The sequence below is a fragment of the Phascolarctos cinereus genome, unplaced genomic scaffold (assembly GCF_003287225.1).
Source record: "Phascolarctos cinereus isolate Bilbo 61053 unplaced genomic scaffold, phaCin_HiC Scaffold_3;HRSCAF=262, whole genome shotgun sequence".
NCBI lineage: Eukaryota > Metazoa > Chordata > Mammalia > Diprotodontia > Phascolarctidae > Phascolarctos > Phascolarctos cinereus.
Window position 1 is genome coordinate 74715749 of NW_027555736.1, and position 23174 is coordinate 74738922.

General features: G+C 34.6%; 1 protein-coding gene across 4 annotated transcripts in view; it reads right to left on the reverse strand.

The window, feature by feature from the left end:
• LCOR (ligand dependent nuclear receptor corepressor) overlaps positions 1-23174 on the reverse strand; it is a 130448-nt gene that overhangs the window by 52246 nt on the left and 55028 nt on the right. For 3 of the 4 annotated variants that reach the window (XM_020996977.2, XM_020996978.2, XM_078150943.1), the window contains exons 3-6: positions 17972-18037; positions 17499-17578; positions 8921-9053; positions 3037-3324 (exon numbers count right to left, since the gene is read on the reverse strand). In XM_020996977.2, the coding sequence (XP_020852636.1) occupies positions 3037-3274 (238 nt within the window). In that variant the 5' untranslated portion in view covers positions 3275-3324; positions 8921-9053; positions 17499-17578; positions 17972-18037. Of the gene's footprint in view, positions 1-3036; positions 3325-5733; positions 5823-8920; positions 9054-17498; positions 17579-17971; positions 18038-23174 lie in introns of those variants that run through there. The other variant, XM_078150942.1, reaches the window with a different exon arrangement.

The window sequence follows — 23174 nt, forward strand, 5'->3', positions numbered from 1 at the left end:
TTCTAGGGCTACATCCCAAAGAGATCAAACAAATGGGAAAAGGACCCACATGTACAAAAATATTCATAGCAGCTCTTTTTGTGGTGGCAAAGAATTGGAAATTGAGAGGATGCCCATCAATTGGGGAATGGCTGAGCAAGTTGTGGTATATGAATGTAATGGAATACTGTTGTGCTATAAGAAATGATGAACAGGCTGACTTCAGAAAAACCTGGGAAGACTTATATAGTCTGATGCTGAGTGAAGTGAGCAGAACCAAGAGGACTTTGTATACAATAGCAGCCACATCATGCAATGACTAAGAATGTTAAACTGAACCCTTCTCAGCATTATGAGGATCTAAGACATCTCCAGAGGCCTCGGGATGGAAAATGCTGTCCACATCCAAAGAAACAACTATGGAAGTCAAATTGCTCTCACTTATTTTTACCTTAAGTTGAATTTTATTTCATCTTTCTGATGGTTCTTCCTATTGGTTTTAATTTTTACTTACAACTTCACTAATGTGAAAATATGTTTAATGGGTATGTAAATGTAAAGCCTATGTCAGATTGTGCACCGTCTTGGGGAGGGGGGGGGAGAAAAAGGGAGAAAAAAATTTTCAACTCAAAAGCATATGGAAAAAAAAATTTAAAATAAAATAAAATTTAATTTAATTTAATTAAAAAAAAAGATATAACCACAATAATATAATTTTCAACTATAGCACCCACTACTGAAGGAAGATAAATTATAAGGTGAATGATAAATTTATATCAACTAATTAACCAATATTATTAATCCTTCAAATATATCCACTTCAAATATAACCACCAAATATGGTTGTAAAACAAAAGATTCTATTAATATTTAGAATAAATACATTTTTAATAAGGTTGGCAAGGACTGTGCATCTGTTATCTAAAGATTAACCTACTTAAATTCAAAGAGGCTTGTCACTAGAAGGAAATAAATTATTTGGTCATAGCACCTCATGAAAATGCCTATTAAAAACACAGGTGGAGTCTACAATCTACAAAGCTGCAAAAAAGTATGGTGAATCACTAATCTCTTATAGAAGTTTGAAACAGATTTCTTTTAGTAGAATAACAAGTATATTGAAAAGAAAACAATCTCCTTTAATATCTAATGTTCAGAAAGGCCCCAGTTTTGCAGAGAGAACACTATCACCAATGAAGTGGCTATATGACAAGTTTTATTTTGTCTAATTGAGAAAGCCTTCAAACATTTTGATCACAGAAGCCTTTCCTAGTTCCTCCTACTAAGAGTACTGTTCCCTTTGAGATAATCATCCATCTACTCTATATTTGCATAGTTTATGTACATAGTTGATTACATGTTGTCTTCTGTCCAACAGAATGTAGGTTCCTTGAAGACAGGTGTGGTGTTTTTGCCTTTCTATGTATGCCCCAATATTTAGCACAGTGCCTGGCATATGGCAGGCATTTGATAAATGTTTACTGACTGACACCAAAAAAAAAAAGTAATAATAAAGTAACAAATTAAAATATGGCATTCACATACGATCATCCAAATGTGGGCTATTTTATAAGTAAGAATATAAGTACATTTACTAAGCACAAGAAAATAATTTCAAAAGCAGTTTTTTTTGGTCATTTCAAAAGTTATGGAAATTTTATATGGAAATTTCAAGAGGCAAACATTAAATTTATTTTATTCAATCAAATTTTGTGAAGTTTCTCTCTCCACCCCTTTTCCATTGGATATGAACAAAACCGTACCACTTTACTGAAAGGTTTGCCTTACCTATAATTCAATATAAATAAAACTCCTTGATTAAACTTTACATTCAGAAGTTACAATGATCCAAGCCCTGCCTTGGCTAAAGATTCTTTACTATCAAAGTTATAATACAAAAGGAAAATTTAACCTACTTGAAAAAAAATTTTTAAATAACTTTTAGGAAAACAGCATTTCATATATTACTAAAAGTAAATGTTCACTGCAACAAGCCAGGGGTTTACTGATTCTAGATTTGCATTTATGACCAGTGATGATAGAGCTGAATATACATACATGCATTACAAATTTTTCTCATGTTAAAATAGACTGCAACAGATTTCATTTGACTTTGTATACAAGACAGTAACACTGAATAAATAATTCATACTTTTTACTAATTCAACACTCTTCCTCCTCCACCAACCCCCAGAGGGATGTTTAACTGTCGTTCCTGGTCATGAAGATTTCGACCCAGGTGAAAACCTGTGATGAGTGATTTATCAGCCTACCCCTTCACCTTCTAGGGCATAGCTTTTTCTAGTTAATGATGCTCATCCTAAACTAGAGGTTCTCAACTTATGGGGCATGAACCTGGGATTCGCCTAAAGTTGAAGGCTGGGAAGTGGAGTTGCAAGGGCACTTACCACACATGTGCACCAGGCATTATCATACTGATCGTTAACTCCAATAATGTAAGTAGTGTGACTCAGTAAAATAAACAAACATACCTTCTGGAGACTAAATATATATCTCACAACAGGTATCAATATTTTTCAAATGTGTAAGGAGATACTATTATAATTAATAAAATGTAAATTGATTTAAAATAAAACACCTTTTTGTCATATTTTCTCATTTAATGGACAATACAATATAACTATTAGCATATGGGAGTGCATAAAAAGTTGGGAAATTACTTGTCTTAGACTTTATGAGCAGGAGAGAAAACTTTCATTTATCTTAAATGAAAGAAAAAATTATTATGATAGAAGTGAGGACATTTTGAAAAATACAAAATGCTAATACGCAAACATATCTAAAACACGGTAAGCAAGTAAAATTGACTGGCCCTACTCAGTGTTAAGACAGACCCATATCTTTACTGGTGGAAAGTTAGAGTAATAACTTTCCATGTTTCCTCTCAGTACATACTCGGACATAAGTGAAGCTGGAAGCTCACTATGTGTTCACCATGTTTTGAGGTCCTATTTGTAAAAATTGGCTTTCAAAATGAGAGTATTACATCAGCATTTTTTTTATTAGATGGAAGAGATGCTGAGAATAAAACCATACCTTGTTCACTAGGTTCTGACTGAGATTTTCTGACAGTAAGGTCCAGAGGTGAGTCTTGGTCAGCCATGAGAAGTTTGCTGAGTACAGGGTTCTGAGCAGTTGCAGCCGTGGGAGAGGTGATAACTGGAGATGCTTTCGGCAGGCTTTGGTTCTTTGTGCTATTGGGCTGGCTGGGGTCCTGAGTAGAGCTATTTTTTGAGGTATATTCAGCAGCAAATTGTTGGATCATTCGCTGCATGATCTCACGGGCCACTAGGGGAATATTGGGGTCAGAGACCCAGGGACTGTCTGTAAACAAAAATTTACTTAATTAAAAATACATTTTAAAAAGTTTTTTCAATCAAACAAAATTTCATTCTTTTAATTTTCATTAAAATGGAGGAGTTTTTCCCACAAAATGTTTTCATTAATGAGATGCAGATTCTTTCATAACAGGGAATTTCTAAGTGATTATAAATATTTCTCAGCAATTTCTTTAAGATTATAGCACTACCTAAAAACCACAGCATAATATGTAAAGAAAGCATATCCTATTCTACGGTTAAGACTTACCTGATAAACAAATTCTAAAATCCATCTTTTATTAATTACCTTGAATAAATATCTTATGATAACTACTCTGATGCTTACCACATACAAGATTACTCAAAATCTTGGATCAGCTAACTAACCCACATAAAAAAACCAAAAACAGTCCATCCAAGTGGTATATTCTTTAACTATACCATGACTTCCACTACTACAATAGCTCTAGGTACATTCTGAAGCAGAAACCCAAGATATAAATGTCTACTAACAACGATTTAGAATTAAGATACATATGAATTCAGAAAATCATTGTAATTTCAAAGTTGGAAGGGACCTTCTAAAAATATTTTAGCCCAACTCTCTCATTTTAAGAGAAAAGTAAGCCCTAGAGAGGTTAAATGACTGATGACTCAAAGTCACAAATTAGTGGCAGAGCTTGCACAAGAACCCTAGTATCCTTTTGGGAATTAAATGTACTTTCTAATCACACTACTTCCAGTCTTTAGAGAAGGTAGTTTCAGATGGCATACCAATATTGTTTTTGAAAGCTGTAAGTCCCTTGATCTTTTTGCAGGAAGAGATTTTTAGAGCTAGAGAGTGGCTTAGATATCATGTAGTCCAACCCTCTCAATCCACAGATAAGGAACGTGAGGTCCATTATAGTAAAAATTTTGGTATGAAAAAAAATTTCCAAGTGCCTCAAAAAAAAATTATTTTCGTAGAACCAAATCACTGAGTCAATTCCATTAAGTTTATTATTATGAAATTTATTCTAACCAAGTAAGCTATTTAGAATAGTGGAGTTCATTCTTTCTAAAATACAGTTTTTAAAAAAAGACATGACACTACTATAATTGGATTTACATACTTAAAAATTAAATGTAAGTAAAAATAAATGACTGTAGAAATTTCTGACTGGCATATCTTTTAGCGCAGTTTCACTGGAAAGTCTCTGGTTTTTTTCTTTTTACAGAGTGTAAATGTAAATGTTCATAAAGTTCTGAGGCCAAGTGACCATAAAGAGGAAATACTAGAGGATCAGTAATAAACACTATGGCAATCCCACTTATTTTTCACCAACCACCAGCTTTTCTTGCCAATTGTCTATGGAAAATTTTTCAGGCAGTTTTCATTTTACTTATTTCTAAAAATATGCCTTCATATAAAATGATATTCCAATCTCTCAAACTTTTTTTTAAAAATCAATTTTTCCAATGGAAAATTTGATAAAAGAGGGAAATACTTTCACAATGAGAACCAAATTGAAAAGGTGTAGAGGTGAGTCTGTACTTTTATTAGATTAGTAACCATAGTTAAAGAAATTCTTAGAGAAGAGAGTCTTGAGAACAGACTCTGAAGCTCATTTTCACTTCTGAGAGCAAGACAATATGGACAACGGAAATAGAGTTAAGAAAAAGGCAAACAATGCCTGGATTGAATAAATACTTGTCCTGTTTTATTTTCTGCTCCTTTTGAAAACCTTGGACATATTTGATTATTTAATGTACCTAAAACACATTATATGTACCCCATATGAACACTTAGACAACATTATCAGGACAGAAAAGTGACAAATTAGCTCAAACTGAAATAAAAATAGCTAACATTTAATTAAGAAAACCTGATGGATAGTACTCAGATGTTATGGTCCACAGGATCACAGAGTCAGGTACAATTGATCAACTGCACAACAACCATTTAATTATTAAGAATAGTTATTAATTAAAATAGCTAAACATGACAACTCCACATTCTAAAATGTAAATCATTCATCAGAATAAAATGGCACACTCTCAAAAATGACAACTGAAGTAAATTTAATTCAAACAAAGGATCAGAGATCTAAGCTAAAAGGAACCTTACATGGAACACAAATGCTGAATTTATCAGTCATAGAAAATTGATTAACTGAAAATCTGAAATCCCTTCACAAAGTATGCCACTAAAACAAAAACCTAAACTTTATTTCAGTCATTTAGGTTTTTAACAATTAAGTACTTAAAACACCATTTACATTCAAAGGTGTGTGTGTGTGTGTGTGTGTGTGTGTACACACATATAAAAGACTCATTGTAATGTAATTTTCTATGACAGTGATGGGCCTGGAAAAAAAGAAGGGTACAGAAATAAACAAATGTAGGTGAGCTTTAAAAATAATTGTCACTGAACTTTTTCTTCTCTTTCCTCAAAGTCCATATCGAAAGAGGCTCCTCCCTTCAGAAAATAGGGCTTGAAAAGGGAAGATGGCTCCAAGAACAGCACTCTTTCCTTTTATCTCCAAATTTCCTGTCCCCAGAGAGAAGGAAAGTGATACTTGTTTTACACAACTGAGAAATTCATTATGATTAATAAATGAGATTCCCTTTAAAATATCTATCAATCATTTAAACCTTACAGTGAATTACTGTATTTTTAATCAGTTTCCATAGCAACTAGCTAAAGGTAATTTTGTAGCATGGATACCTTCCCATGTACTTAAGGTCTGTAAGGTGCTGAACAGGTAAGAAGGAATCAGAGGTCAACATAAAGTTCACTAGAGGCTTAAAGAGAGTCTGAATGAAGGTGGGGGACAAAGAAGCCAACCAAAGAGAGGTATAAAACAACTCTTAAAAGCGGCTTGTGATTTATCTAGGAGGCAAAAACTACCAACACACTAACACAAAGCATGGTGATACAGCTATACAGAAAACCATGTAAATGTGAAAATGGAGAATGCCCTAAAGTTAAAGCATGTGATGAACATGAATATTTATTACTGGATGTATACAATGAGATTCACATATACATACATATCTGATCATGAATAACCCCTGAACAATTAGCACTTGTCAGTCTCTCACTTTTTTTTTTAATAGCATAGAGGAACAATAAGATTTTATCAATTTGAAGCAAACTACCACAGATGTATATACGTAATTCTTCTGGAACTAAAAGTCTCCTAGAATTGACTCTGAAAAGTTGCCTCTGATCACATAGCTACTACATGTAAGTCATTCCTGGAGTTCACATGTTCCTAACTCTCAGATCAGTCATTTCTCTATCTTCCTATTGCAGGCTGACACTTCAAACTCTTACAGAGAGCTCTAAATTTGGTCTTCAGACATGAAAAAATTTCATGAGGTTATACGTGAGACAAAAAAATGATAACAAAATAAAACCAATGAGAAAAAAGTTAAGGAAAATTAGTTAATGTATTGGCTAATTATTTCCCATTAACTATCTCTTGTATGTACCTGTTTTTTTTGCATATTGTCTCCCTCATTAGAATGTGAGCTCCTTGAAAGCAGGGGCCACACTTCTGTCTTTCTTTGACTCAGAACACAGTACCTGTACTTAGTACAGTGCTTGGCACTTGGAAAGTACTTATTAAACGTTTTTTGACTGACTGAAGAAAGCACCAAATTTAGAGTAAGAAGATTTGGATTTGAATTCCCCTGTTTACTAGTGACTTTGTGGCCATGTCATAGAAGACTGAACCCGTGTTTTACTGACTCTTCTCTAACAATGTGTGGTATTTTCTTTTTAACTCAGTCTTACAGAATTGTAAAGAGCAGAGGTATCAAATACACTGCTGAAAGGCGTGTGGCCTGAACCAAATTCAACTATCACTGGGAAACATTTAACCAAATAAATAAAAACGTAACACCATACTGGTAAAACTGACTTAGAAAATCACATGTTAACAATAGCACATTGGTAATGTTAACATGTGGTTTTCTAAGCCAATATGTGTCATGCAGGGATCCTTCTATCCGTCTTATTGAGTTTGACATACTGGCCTAGAGCACTAAGAGATACAGTGATCTGACAGTGATCTGAAGGCATCCTGTACCCTGGTCCTTCCTGGCTCTAGGGGCCAGTTCTCTAGCCAATCAGTCAATAAGCATTGTTTAAGGTCCTGGGTTAAGTGCTGGGGATACAAAGAAAAGAAAAAACATTGTCCCTTTCCTCCAGGAACTCATAGTCTAATGGGAGTGAGAACATGCAAATAACTGTGTACATCTAAGATATAAATAGCGTAGACAGCAAGGTAATCTTTGTTACAGAGATAACAACAGTCCAGGGGAGAAGGGGTAAGGACTTCAAGCACAAGGTGAGGATTTGAGCTGAGTCTCGGATGGAGACAAGTGAGGACAGCCAGAGCAGAGGCCCAGGGCAGGGAGATGGAAGTGTCATGAGTGGACAATAGCAAGGGAGACCATGGAGCTAAATTCCTGAGTTGTGGAGTAGGGTCAAGGGTAAGGAGACTAGAGAGGCAGGAAAGGACCAGAGGGAAAGGTTTTAAATGCCAAATGAAGGCTTTTCTGTTTGATCTTGGAGATAAGGGAGACCGCTGGAATTTGGGGGTGGGCTGCGTTTTGTCATTGCTAGAAAGATGCTTTATTCAGGAGACCACAATAGTCCAAGAGGAAGGTAGTGAGCATCCCTGGAGGTCACTAAAAATGAGGGGACAGATAATCTTTAAGGTCCTTTCTAGATGTCATATTATAAATAAGACTTTAAACATATTAAGATTTTAGACAAAGCTCAAGTACTAGCTAGCTTTCATCTCAATCAAGGAAGAACACAAAACTGCAGGAAAAGGAAATTAGGCTGGTAAATGAATGATTTTTTTATATATATAATGGGATGGTTTATCACAGTAGTCTAGAATAGCCTTTCCTAAAGGTATTGCTTACAAGCAAATATGTCTAAAGGCAAGAGGATGGACAAGATGATCTAAATGAATCTCTTCAACCTTATGATTAATAAGAAATAAATCAAATACTGAAATTTTTTTAAAAAATTTATGAAAAAACACTTTTAGGCAAAAGGCTTTTTTAATGCCAACTTAATTCAAACATATAACTGAAATAATTATTTAAGTTTTCAAACCCATTTACATATATTGAGTATGGCTAGAATATTCTTCACTCGTTTAAAAACATTAAGGTATCTGCTAAAATGTCTGAATAGATCTTATTCCAGTAACACCCAAGAAAAAAAGAAATATTTTTCATTTTTACTTAGATTAAATCTTTTAAATATGATTACAATTTCTATATAGCTTGTTTCGCAGACAGCCCAAACATTAAATAATAATGAAAGTTTAGGAAAAATGGCAGCTCATGATGGCAATTTCTCAGGCCGCACTCAAGTCTCAAGAAAGTCAAAGCAATTTGCGTAATTATAACTTTACCATTTACTTAACTAAAAATTTAACAAAACCTTATTCCAGAGCAACAAACTGACTGTGACTACCTTGACAAATTTCAATCAATTTTTACTTTGACCAAATGAAAAACAAAAACATAGAAAATGATCAAAATCAGCAACCTCTTGCAAATCCTGGATATTATTCTTTCCCCAAACCAACCTTTTCTATAAAAGACTGCATTGAGGAATTCTTCTGCTTGTCTCTCGAAACGAATGATTTTTGCTTGCCCTTGTCTAAGCAGAGCTTCTTGCCCAGCTCCCAAAGCTGGTTCATCCAGATCGACTAAATGTTCCTGTAAAAACAGTCAGTGAAACATTTGCGAAAAATATTTCTCCTCAAAAGGCACAAAAGAATAATTACATACCAACATAAAATAAAAATATTTTAATACAACTTAAGATGAATTTTTAAAATCTCATTGCCACTTCTAATTCAAAATCAAAATTCACATAAATATATTTGAATTTCAACCAAAGTCTTCTCTCCAATGACTATAAATGCAAAAGGAGAGTGCATTTATTAATATATACTAAATATATACACACAGAGTAGATGCATTTAAGAGCTTAAACTTGCACTAAGATCTCGGGGACAAAACACACACACACACACACACACACACACACACACACACACACATACATATGTACACACACAAACCCCCCTCTTATAAGATCTCCATTTATAATTCCACTAAAGATTCTATATAGACCTTTGAGTAAAACTCGAGATCACATATCGAGTTGGATCATTTTTAAAAAGTTATTTTGCAAATATAAGTACTTTAAAATAAAAATATAATTAATAATGTACTGAAAATACAAGTTTATTGGCTTCTCTCTTTACCAAGGTATAGTGATTTTTATTTATTAGAAGAATTTCACAGAAAATTAACTACATGGTATTATTCAGTGAGACAAGAGAAAAAAAATCAAAAGAATCTGTTTAGAGGGCAGCCATAGTAGGAGAAAAGGAAAACTAAATTCATCCCTCCCCCCCCAATCTCTCTATCTAATCTTTGTCCAATGCTGCACTGCCAATTAGGAAAAGCCTCACTGATTTGTGCTTACGTTGACCAGTGTGAATAATCCAGTTAACTGAATGCCACACTATGAGAAAATGAGAGCAGAATGGAAAGGAAAGGTTTTTGAGTGGCCTTTAAAGTCTATAAAATTTACTAGAATTCAAGGACATGCATTTCTTTTCATAATGGAAGATTAAATCGATATTTTAAATTTCTAAATAGGAATACATATGGACATTAAGAAGTATAAACAAACACTGACTTGAGTGCAGTTAAGTGGAAAACTTTGTTTTGTTAATTTCCCTGAAGCATTAATTTCTTTCTTTGCCCCTAAAACTCCACAACAAAACTATGTATCCTGTAAACAGCATGCTTCTCTTATCAATTATACTGCTTAATAATGAATAATCACACAGTACATAAAGTATATATTTAAAATATCATTAAACTTAAAGAAGGTGTGACTATTTTAAATGCATGCAAAAAAATTAAGCTTATCATGTAACAAAATAATTCTTCACTTTGGTCTAAACAGTCTTAAAATCATAACAGTAATTCTAATGAACATTATGGTGGATATATTTACCATTTCTTATGTTACAAGGAACAGGTCCAATTTAAACAATGATTTAAGAAAGTGGGTTCATCCAAAGGAATATTCACAAAATTTTGATATTAAATTAGCAAACCGTTTCTATAAGAGTGTTGATAAATATCAAAAGCAAGTTCAAAGAAAAATTTCCCTCCTTCATCTAGTTGTTCAGGGATTTACTATGAGACTTGTAATAGCCTCATACTGCACGGAAAAACAAAGATCCTTCAAACCAGGCTTTCCTCTGCCAAAATGGCTTATACACAGTCTTTCAGTACAGACTGTTATCAAAGCAACAGGAGAATTAAAATGCAACCAGTTTCATCAACTCTGAAATTTTCAAGATCCTTTTCAATAGATGTTCAACCAGTCAAAAATCATTTATCAAGTGTCCACTATGTGCCAGGCACTGGGGCTACAAAAACTAAAGCAAAAACAGTTCCTGCCCTTAAGAACATTAGAGTATATTCAGGGAACCCAACATGTACATGTACACATACATACAAAATGATCTTAGGGGGAAGGCACTACAGCAGTCAAACCTAAAAAGAGTTTTTCAGACAACATACAGAGATTTCTATGAGAACCAAAAACAAGGCACAGAACCTTCAATCTTCCACATTTTCGTACCAAATTTAATTCACATAGCAGCTACATAAACATTTAATTGCTTAATTTATATGTCTAGTATTTTTCCTAAACATACATATTTATGTGTACACATATATGTATGTATATACTAATTTCAAAATTAGGCATAACACTACCTCCTCAAATTCATAAATGACAGTAACTAATGAATATGAAGATGATTCAAAGGTGGGCAGTTAAGTGAACATATCAAACGTGGTATTAGGATAATCAATTCTTTTCCCCTAATAATTTTCAAAAAGAGAGTATAAAAGGTATAAGGAAGAATATAAAGTGATGTCCTAGACACTGTATATTCAGAAACCTTTATTAATCTTTCTGGTTGTCACCCATTTACCAAAGAACAGCTATTTAGTATCTATTTACATAGCAACAATAAAAATGTTAAATGCAATCTCCTAATATTTCATCATTTCTTCAACCATGATATATAATTCTAAGAGTTGGAAGGCACCTTAAAGGTCATCTAACCTCCATACTGGTATAGATCATTTCCAGGTCCTGAAAAACATTATTTTCTGCAAGATTCACTTAAGTTTGCTAAAGTGTAGAGAAATGGATTTGCGTATGATTAAAAGGAAGTTGACACAGAAGATTGATTACTTCTTCTTAAATGTTTTACGTTTGCTGCTCAAACACAGAGAGAAGTGATTATTAGTTTCTAAAAGCTTTCTTCATCAGGTAATCTGAAAGTCAACAGAGAGCTCCAGAGAGTGCAGAGCAGAAGCTACAGTGTTGAATGCCTAAACTGTCATGGCCTTGTCACCTCTGAACTATGAGGTCTTGCCACAAGTTTGCCTAGATGTTCACTATACCTCTAATCCTAGATTTCACAATAAAAAGATAGTGTAGAGTGAAGAGTGTAGGACTAAGTTAGAGCTGATAAATCTTAAGTATCACTTTATTTTAAGTCATCTGATCATTTGAAAATGTAATGATTGTTTTCACCTTTAAAAATTTAATAACTTTTTAACTAGTGTTGATGGAAGACCTCCTTATTTGTTTCTACATGCCACAGGAGTTGACATTTTAAATTAATCTTGTTTGCATTAACAAATCTTGCGCCTCTATCACCACAGACAAACTTGTAACATTCAGCTGTGGAAAATATGCTGAATGACTAAAATGATAGTACTTAAAACTGAACTGATTCAAGGGCAAAACTGGTGGCAAATAACTGATTTTATGAACAAATCTCCAAAGCATAATAGTAATAACTGGACTTGTCTTAATTCTTGGCTATCTCCTCTAAACCAATTCCTCATTATCAGTTACAGTATTTTGATCGAACCCCTCAGGGGCCCATTACTATTATGACATAGCTACACCAAGGGTCCTAGAATCTCTCTACTTAGAAAACTAATGAAAATTTACAAGCTATAATTATTCATATCCCCATGTGGCTTAAGGTAAATTATTTCTAAATCTAAGATGGATATATTGCATAGACATCCTCCAGGGCTTATCTGCAGTTAAGCAGTGCTTTCTTCTTTTCAGATCTGAAACTTACGTTTTTCTTTCCTAAGCATTAATAACCGTTCCTCTCATCATTCCCAATATAAAGTACTGGTGTTAAAATGGTAAATGTGACAAAATAGTTTTCCTTTGAATTGTATCTTAACTAGTATTGGATGAAGCTGTTTTAGAATGAAAATGGGCTTCATTACTGAAATACTGACCCTTGTTGGAATGCCCACAAGGTTCTAAATCCCAGAGGGAAATGTTTCTTGGAATTGTTTCATCCAAAGATTAAGTCTAGAGCAGTGGTCTCAACTTTTTTGAGCATTCATTTCTAACAGCTGGGGGAAAAAACTGCTTGCACCTCTCAATTCCTTTAAAGGCTCAGTTTTAAACCACCTTCTGCCTTTCTGGACCTCCCCTAACCCCACTCAAGCAGCTACTGCCTTTTCCCAACATCATCTAGTCTCTATTGTATATAATCCTATTTACATACATACATACATACTGCCCCAGGCTAGACCATAAACTCTTCAAGGGTAGAGCACTGAAATCAGGAAGACCTTGGTTCTTATCTCATCTCAGATATTAGCTGTGTGACTCTGTACAAGTCGTATAGCTTCTCTGGACCTCAGTTTCCTCATCTGTAAAACAGGGGAGTTGAACTCAGTGATTCCTAAGGTCTCTTTCATCTCTTAAATCTATGATTTTATGATCTGTATTTTTCTTCAAGCATCTCCACTAATCATCTTTCTACTCCCCCCCCACCCCATCCCTGACTCCTGGTCTAGAGATTAAGAAATGCTCAATCCTTTTCAACTCAGCTTTTCCCCTAAAAGGGCTAAGAACAGTTTCACAGAAGCTCTTTCCTCCCCTATGGTAGAAGGAAACTGGATAAAAAGAACCCTAGCCTTCTAAGACCACTCTTAAGATAAGGAAGTGTGGGAGCAGCTAGGTGGCACAGTGGATTGAGCTCTAGCTTTGGAGCCAGGAGGGCCTGAATTCAAATCCAATCTCAGACACTTGATAATTACTAGCTATGTGACCCTGGGCAAATCACTTAACCCTGACTGCCTCACCAAAAAGCAAAAAAGAAAAAAAAAGGTAAGGAAGTGTGGTATAATAGAAAGTACATAGGTTATATGTTAAGTGACTTAGTCCTGGTTCTGACTCTTACTAAGTCACTACTGGGCAAACTGTTTTAACCTTTCTAAGCCCTATTTTTTGGAGAAATGGCAAAACGAAAACACTTTCAATTGGGTATAAAAGAAAATAACTTCTACATGATTTTCCATAAGGCTAAAGTCCTGAAACTAACTCCCCAAATAAGTAGAAACTCTCCTGTGCTCTTGTCTTCTCACTACTAATGAACCATGGTTGAGATTCTTATACTCTTTCATTCCCTCAGACCCTGATACGACACATGTAGCATCCTTTAGATGCTCCTCATTCCGGACCAGAGATATGACAGGCACCAGAGGTACAGGAAATACTTAACCCACTACAAGGGATGTTCTTGTGTAATCTAGGAAATATGTTTTACATTTTTAAAAATGTAAAAACCATCTTAGTTCATAAGCTACACAAAAATAGGCAGCCAGTTGGATTTGGCCCTTAGCCTATAGTTTGTTGATCCCTGTTTGACTAGACCCCAGCTGTTATGGCCAGAGAGCAGCAGGCTAACAAAGCCTTTCCTCATTCCAACTAGATATGCTCCCTTTCTTCTCTGATTCCCCCAATGTATATCACTGTTGTAACACTGATATCTGACCTTCTATAATAGATATTTATGTATCTGCCCCTTTAGGTAAGGACATTTATTCATCTGTCCTATTATTCATAATACTTTATATGTAGTAGGCAGTTTATAAGTATTGATGAATTCAACTGATTTAACAAATGATGGTGTGGAAGAGACATAGTCTGGGGGAGGTAATATAACAAAGGATAAATGAAAGAGCAAAGTGAGATTACATTGTAGAATATCCAGCATCTGGGAGTCTTAAGAAGGGAGAAAAAAGTTCCATGACCTTGGTAAAACTTAGTGGAAGTTAACTCATTCTTTTGCACTTAATACCTCCAACTTGTCCTCCCCAAGATAAAAATGGAAGTTTCTGAGTGCCATTTTGACCTAAGTCCCCAAAAGTAATTAACCCTTGAGAACAGACTTCAGAAACAGAGTTTAGTTTTTGAGGCATTTCAGCTACTACCACTAAAAAAAAAAGTGGAAACCAAAAATCTCCCCCACATACCTGTTCCTCTTATAAAATTCCTAAAGGATAAAATGTTAATTATCACAGAATCTCTTTAGAGATACCCTCAAGTCATCTAAGTCTAATCCATATATGAACTGAAATTCCTCCTATAACAGATACCTGACAAATGGTTATCCAACCTTTTCTTGATCCTGTGAGAAACTCCCCCTGAGAGGCAACCTATTTCATTTTGGTCAGCTTGAATTTAATTAGAGTTTTTCCTCCTTATACCAAGCGTGAATATGCCTCTGCACCTTCCATCTACTATTGCCAATTCTGTTGCCTAGGAACAAACAGAATAGGACTAAGACCTCTTCTACATTCAAGACTTTAAGATACTTTGACAGCTTTCGTGTCTCCCTCAAATCTTCTCTTTTCCAGGTTATTCATCCCTAGTTCCTTCAAATGATCATCACATGGTACCATCTCTAATTTCCTTAATATCTGGTTCTTTTCCTTAGCCAAGTTCCAGCTTAACAAAATCTTCCCTAAAATTTTAGACATAAAATTGAACCAAATATTCTAAATGTGGTCTGACCAAAGCAGAGCAAAATACAGGTTCTCAATTCCCTTATTATGTATGCTAGCTCTCTCTTAAGACAGTGTAAGACTGGACAGGTTTTTATTGCCGTATCTCTCATTGACTGCACGTCACTAAAACCATCCAGGGTTCTCCCCTCACCCAGGAACTGCTATCTAGTCACATAATCCCTATACTGAACTTGTGACATTATTTTATGAAACCAAACACAAAATTTTACATTCATACCTATATTTAATTTCACTTTATTAAATTTAGCCCATTATGTTAACCTGTTTAGATCTCCTAAGAGTCAGATCAAGTCAAGTCCCTAAGCATTTATTAAGCACCTACTATGCACCACAAATTGTTCTAAGTGCTAGGAACACAGTCCCCACTCCCCCACCCCCACCAAAAAAATTCACACTCTCAAAGAACTCACAGGCTAACAGGTACGACAACACGCAAACAAAATAAGATAAGTTGGAGATAACCTTAGAGGGAAGGCACCAGCATTAAGGAGGATCAGGAAAGGTTTCTTGTAAAAGATGGGATTTTAGCTGGGACATGAAGTCAGGGAAGCCAAGAGGTAATGAGGAAGACAAGAATTCAACATCCAGTTGAAATTAATGGAATTGGGAAGTGTGTGAGAACAGCAAGTGAGATTGTGTCTTGTTTGAGGAATAGCAAAGAAGCCCACCCCACCTCACCCCCACCCCCAAGCAACTGTAGGAAACTAAGAATTCATAATGGAGAACAGAGAATAGAATAGTTTGGAAGAAAAGAGAGTTGCTATAAAGAAAGAGAAGAAAATGAAGTTAGAGAGTTGGGTAGGAATTGAGACTGCAGAAGGCATTAAATGTCAGTCTAAGGTGTTTAGTCCCTATCCTCTATAGAAGAGCTATGGAAGGTTTGGAGGCAGAAATCAATATTTATAAAATAAACTTTTGGTTAAAGTAGCATGATAATAGTGTGTAGAATAGAACTGGAGAAGATAGGGTAACCAACAAATATAGAGAAATCAGTTACATAACCAATACAGATCCAGTTGAATGAGCTAAGAATGGACTCTGGAGTTAGAGAATCTAGGTAAAAATCCCACTTCTGATGCTTACTACCTCTGTGCAACTGTAAGGAAATCACCTAACCTCGCAGACCTTATTTTCCTCACCTATAAAATGCAGGAGTTGGATTAGGTGGCCTCTCAGGTTCCTTCCAATTCTAGATCTATGATCCTGTGACTATGAGGCCATGTTTCAAGTCTGTGCTTTAAGTAATGAGGATTTGGACGAGCACAGTGACCAGTAGGAAATGAATGAAAGCACATGAAGGAAAATCAAGAAGATTTAGCAGTTAAATCAATGTGGAATGAGAAGGAACTATGAGGGTTTCTAATGACTCAAGACTAGGAGAACGATAATAGAAATAAAATGCTATATAACACCTCATTATAACTAAATGTTACAAGCAATTAAAGTAGTAAGTTTCTGATTTTTAAAAACCAAAACAAACTATATTCAACCTAAAGGCACTTTACTCAATTTTGCGGAGGGCCACACAATTTATACAATTGAATTATAAAACACTATAAATTACAGAAAATAAATTACTTTAGTCTATCTGTTTTAAGAATTAGTATTGTGACCAGGTCTCTAAATGGAGTCAATTAACCAATAAACATTTATTAATTACCTACTATGTGCCAGTCACTGTGCTAAGCACTGGGAATGCAAAATGAGATGGGGATGCAAACAGACAGTCTTCTGTCCCCAAGGAGCTCACAAAATAATATAGGAGAAATATATAATATGCATTTTGCAATGAATACTACTAACTTTTGAGTACTTGGACAACATAAACATAAATTACTATTCTGTTTACAAAGAACATGATTATTTACCCTATAAATTGTATTATTCAGGCTAAGAATCTGTATTTAAATAGTGGTACAATTCAAATTTAAAATACAAGACTCCTCTGCCTAGCTGTCTATTTAGCTTCACTCAATCAATCACTCATCTAAATGAAGCAATGCTAGCTGGCACCTAAAATCATCAAAAAGAAAATAATGCACAGACTATCTAAATATAAATAATGTTTGATAATACCTCCCGGAATACTGGCTTATATGTACATTTTACACAAAATTATGGGTTGATCTTGCCTTTCCACAGCTAAAAAAGGTAAGAATTTTAAAAACTACCCCAGACATGAAGTTGCATAAGCTTTATAGTTACCTTTACTTTTTCCCTTCTTAAGCAACAGAATAGACAATTTTCATTAAAAGTCCAATCAGAAACACCTTCAGGTTCACAGTCTGTAAAATTATAGCAAAAGCAAATTAGGTTAAGTCACAAAATTACTTATGGTAACAAAGAATATGCGTATAAGCAGTTTCAAATAATTATTTACTAGAAAGGAAAAAATAATGCTTTGCTAAAGTGCTAAATTCATATTAGCATTATATGTGTATGTGTATAATTGCCTTACATAAAAGTATTTATGTAAAACATTTATGCTTCTAGCTATAAAAGAGGAATGTGTGTGTATGTGTATGTGTGTGTGCATGCGTAATTTCAACCAATAAGAAACTGTGAACAAGGAAAGGGTAGGGGATTGAAGAACAAATCACCAAGGTAACATACATTGTTTGGAGACTAGTGTTTCTGTTATTAGGACAGCAGAACAGAAACAAAAAAAGACTGAATACCTTTAAATAAACTGAGATCTTTTAATAATCCAGGTCCAAACAGCCCTTCGAGGATACTTTCAAACCCTAAGAACGAAGGGGAAAAGTGTTAGTATATCACCAAAAATGTGCAATAGTAGCTCTATAGCAGCTACACTTAGTATTTATATGTTGCTGGGGAAAAAAAGGACTTTGTCTTCTAAAGACCCCTGGGTCATTTGTGAAGAAATGCAGGATGAAAGTAAGACAAGCTTTAAGTCCAAAAGGATTTCTATACTTTTACTGAACACCCCACACAAATCCAAAGAAAAAAATAAAGCTAGACATTAGTAGAAATAACTTAAAAACATAAAAATTCATTGCTGATTCCACATACATATGAACACTTTTCCAAAGATGTCTTGACATTTCTTACATCCTATACTCAATTTCTTAGAACCTACAAATTCAATTTCAAAAGATGTCTCTTTTCTGCTTGTTTACTATTGCTCTTCTGTCCTGTTAAGCAATTCTGACCCACTGGCTGAATCTAAGATACTTTCTAAACTGTAGACTAAAATTAAATTTAAAATTTAGGAATTTCTTAGAATAGGAAGTACTTAGAATGAAAAATAATTGCTATACTATACTACTGAATAAAACAATCATACTCTCAGAACAATACTCCTGCTTTCTCTTCATAGGATTCACCTAACTTCTCTGCTACAGTCACAATCACTAACACATAATGTATAAGGTTCAGATTAAATTTGACCACAATTGAGCAGATAGGTGACCAAAACCAAAACAACAAGTATATCCAAAAGAAAATTAAAAATACCAAAATAGCAATATCCTAGTACTATCACACGGTCGTGATGTCTAAGGAAAAAGACCTTCCCTTTTTATGTGTGCTTTCTGTTGAATATGCTGCTTATTTATAAAATTGAGAAAAGAAAAAAGCTAACGGCCTATTTTCATATGCCCACAGAAATTCCTGCAGTATAATATATCAGAAAGGGTGGTCAAAATAGAGAATCCACATTATTTGCAAGGAAGGCACACAGGTAAAATTTCATTCCAAAAAATACAATTACAATGATGGGTTCTACACTTTCATATTTTCCACTGCTCATCTAGGTGGGTGCAAAGCAGAGAGCAACTTCCACCAGTCTTCTCATACAGCCTGATTCTTTCTAAGCCTTTCCATAAGCCCCCACAGGAGCTGCCTTCCAGTTCTCCTAATCTCAAGAAACTAAAGTCCCTCTTCCTGTCCCTGTTCATTGCTTAAATCTCATTCTAAACACATAATCAGCTCTACCTTCTTTTTGATGACTTCTCTGCTCTCTTCTCTCTACTCATTTGGTGACCTCCCATGTTTAGCCATGTACCTGATACACTGATGGCAAATAGACACCTACTGACTGAAATACTCAATAATGAGTCTCATATTTCTTACACGCTGGTCATCATTGGAAACAAGTTTCAACCCATACAATGCTCACCTTTGAAAGGCCCTTTGAATTACTTGCAATTTTGATTCTTCTGAGATTCCCAGAAACAGAGAATTACAAAAATGTTAACTTTAAAAACACGGATTTTTGTTGCCTCTAGCAGTCTGGGACCACGGTAACAATGTAAAACATCTTAAATGCAATATAGAACAATTTCTTCCTACACCATTTTAGGCTCAGCAATACTAGAGAAACTCAGGTACTTGTTTTTTCATCCACTTCAGTATGCATATGAGACCAATCTTTTTCATATTATTGTGGATTTCACTGAAAGATTTTCTGAAGTCCTTTCCTTATTTTCTGAGTTGTTAGTGTCCTCTTAACCCTCTGAAATGTAACTGCTAACTTCATCTTTAACTGCTTTCTCCAAAGTTACGAAGGTCCTTTTAGTTGTGAAATCTAAGGATCTTTTCTCAATATTCATCCTTCTTGACTTCTCTGCAGTTTTTGACACTGTTAATCAACACTCTTCTATTTAATATTCTCATTTAGATTTTCATGACACTTCTCTGACCCATTCTCCTTCTCATACCAACTAACCACCACTCTTTCTCAATCTCACTTGCTAGATCTTTATCCAGGTCTCATCTCCTAAATGAGAATATATCTCTCAAGGCTCTGTCCTGGTACCTTTTCTTTTTTCCCTCTATTCTATTTCACTTGATAATCTTAACAGCTAATACCTCCCATCATTTTAATTCTCTATGTAGATTTATCAGCCTTAACCTTTCTATGATCTTTCAGTCTTTTACTTCTAACTGCCTACTAGACATCTTGAACCACAGATATCTTAAACTTAGTATGTCTAAAACTGAACACACTTTTCATGTTTTTTATTGCTTAAATTTCATTTTATTTGCAATTGCGAATTCTCTCCCTCCCTTATTGATTGAGAGAGCAAGAAAAACAAAACCTTTTATAAATATGTATAGTCAGGGGCAGCTAGGTGGCTCAGCGGATGGCGCACCAAGCCCTAGAGTCAGGAAGACGTGACTTCAAATCTGCATTCAGACACTTGACACTTACTAGCTGTGTGATCCTGGAAAACTCACTTAACCCCATTACATGCATGCATAAAGGAAGGAAGGAAGGGAGAAATGTGTAATCAAACTAAACAAATGCCCTCATTTGCCATGTCCAAAAAACCAACGTGCTTCAGTCTGCACTCTGAGTCCCAGTTCTCTCTCTGGAGATGGGTAGCATTTTTCATCATAAGTCCTTTGGAAATATCATAGGTTACTGTATTCATCAGTTACTAAGTTTGTCATAGTTGATTATCATTACAATATTGCCGTACTGTGTATATTGTTTCTCTGATTCTGCTTACTTCACTTTGTATCAGTTCATACATGTCTTCCCAGGTTTTTTCTGAAAACATCCCCTTTGCCATATGCTATAGCACAATAGCATTCTGTTACATACACAAAACTTGTTCAGCCATTCCCCAACTGATGGACATCCCCAGGTTTTCATTTCTTTGCCACCACAAAAAGAGTTGCCTCTTTTGTTCACATGAGTCCTTTTCTTCTCACTTTGATCTATTTGGAGTACAGACTTAGTAGTAGTATTGCTGGGTCAAAGAGTATGTATACTTTTATAGCTTTTAGGCACAGTTCTAAATTGTTCTCCAGAATGGTTAAGCTAGTTCACAGCTCCACCAACAGTGTATCAGAGTAATTATTTTCCCACATTCCTTCTCGCATGAGTCATTTTCCTTTTGTGTCATCTTATCCAAACTGATGGATGTGAGGTGATACCACATAATTGTTTTAATTTGTATTTTTCTCATCATTAGTGATTATGAACATTTTTTAATATGGCTATCGATAACTTGGGTCTCTTTCTATGAAAAGCACCTATTCATATCCTTTGACCATTTATCAATTAGGGAATAACTCTTATTCTTACAGAATCAAGTCCCTAAATACCTTAGAAATGAGATCATTACTACAGAAAAATGCTGCAAAGATTCCCCTTCCCATCACCCTTAGTTTCCGGCTTTTTTTGTAATTTCGGTCATGAACTCTTAGTCTATGAATAGTTGTGACAGGTAATTTCTTCTATGTTCCTCTAATTTGTTTATGAGTCTAAAACTTGTACTCATTTGCAACTTGTCATGGTGTATAGTGAGATGCTGATTTATGCCAAGTTTCTGCCACACTGCTTTCCAGTTTTTGTCAAATAATGAATTCTTGTTCCAATATTTTGGATCTATGGATGTGTTAAACCCTAGACTACTGTTATAATTTGCTTCTTCATACTGTGGACCTAATCTGTTCCACTGATCAATTTCCTACCTGGTACTAAACTGTTTTGTTTTTAACAAATTACAGCTATGTAGTAAAGTCTGAGATCTGGTTCATCCAAGTCCTCTTCCTTCCCACGTTTAAAAACAAAAATTTAATTCCCTTAATATTTGTAACTTTTTATTTCTCCAGGTAAATTCTGTTATGATTTTTTTCTAGCTCCATAAAGTTCTTTAGTAGTTTGACTGTTATGGAAGTAAGTAAATATATTTAGATACTATTGTAATTTTATTATATTGGCTCAGCCTACCCATGAGTAATTACTATTTTACCACGTAGATCTATATTTGGATAAAGTATTTTGTAATTATGTTCATACAGTTCCTGTTTGACTTGGAAAGTAGACTTCCACACATTTTAAACAGACTTTTACTATCTCTTCCTGCTGAATTTTATTGGTAGTATCTAGAAATGCTGGTATTTATCTGGGTTTTTTTACATCCTACAACTTTGCTGGAAATTGCTCATTTTTTCAATTAGTTTTCTAGCTGACTTTCTAGGATTCTCTAAGTAAATCATTATCACTTGCAAGAAGTTATAATTTTGCTGTTTTTTAATCTGTTCTTATTGCCTCAATTTCTTTTTCCTGTCTTACTTTCTAGCATGTCGAGCCCTATACCGAATAGTAGTGGTGATAATGCCCATCCTTTGCTGATATTATCACTAATCTTACTGGAAAGGCCTCTTTGCTTATTCTTGTTAGAGATAATGCTGGTTCTTGGTTTTAGGTAGATATTACTTATCATTTTATGGAAAGCTCTATTTCTATTCTTCCTAGTATTTTTAACAGAAATGGATGCTGTCACTCAACAAATTATACATTTCTAGCAAAAACATTTTATTATCTTAATCTATATAATAAATTATTTGGTTTTAATGTTATGTTCATAATTTTCCATATATTGAACCAGCCTTGAATTCCTGATATGAATCCAGCCTAGCAATAGTGTGTAATTTTTGTGATATGTTGCTGTAATTTTCTTAATATCTGAATTAAAATGTTTGCATCAATATTCATTAGGGATAGTTTTCTACAGATTTCTTTCTCCGTTTTGACTCTCCTTGGTTTAAGTATGAAGAACATTTGTATCAGTGAAGGAATTTGATATGCTCCTTTCTTTCTTATTTGGAAAAAAAAAAGTCTGATCTCCAAAGGCCTCATGATGGAAAATGCTATCCACATCCGAAGAAAGAACTATAGAATTTGAATGCAGACTGAAGCATAGTGTTCGCTATTTTTTTTTCTCTTCTGTTGAGTTTTGTTTCCTCTTTCTGGTGGTTCCTTCTATTGGTTCTAATTCTTTCTTAAAATATCACTAATGTGAAAATATGTTTAATAGGAATGTATATGTATAGCCTATATCAGACTGTGGTCCATCTTGGGGAGGATGGTGGGAAGGAAGGGGGAGAAAAATTTTAAACTCA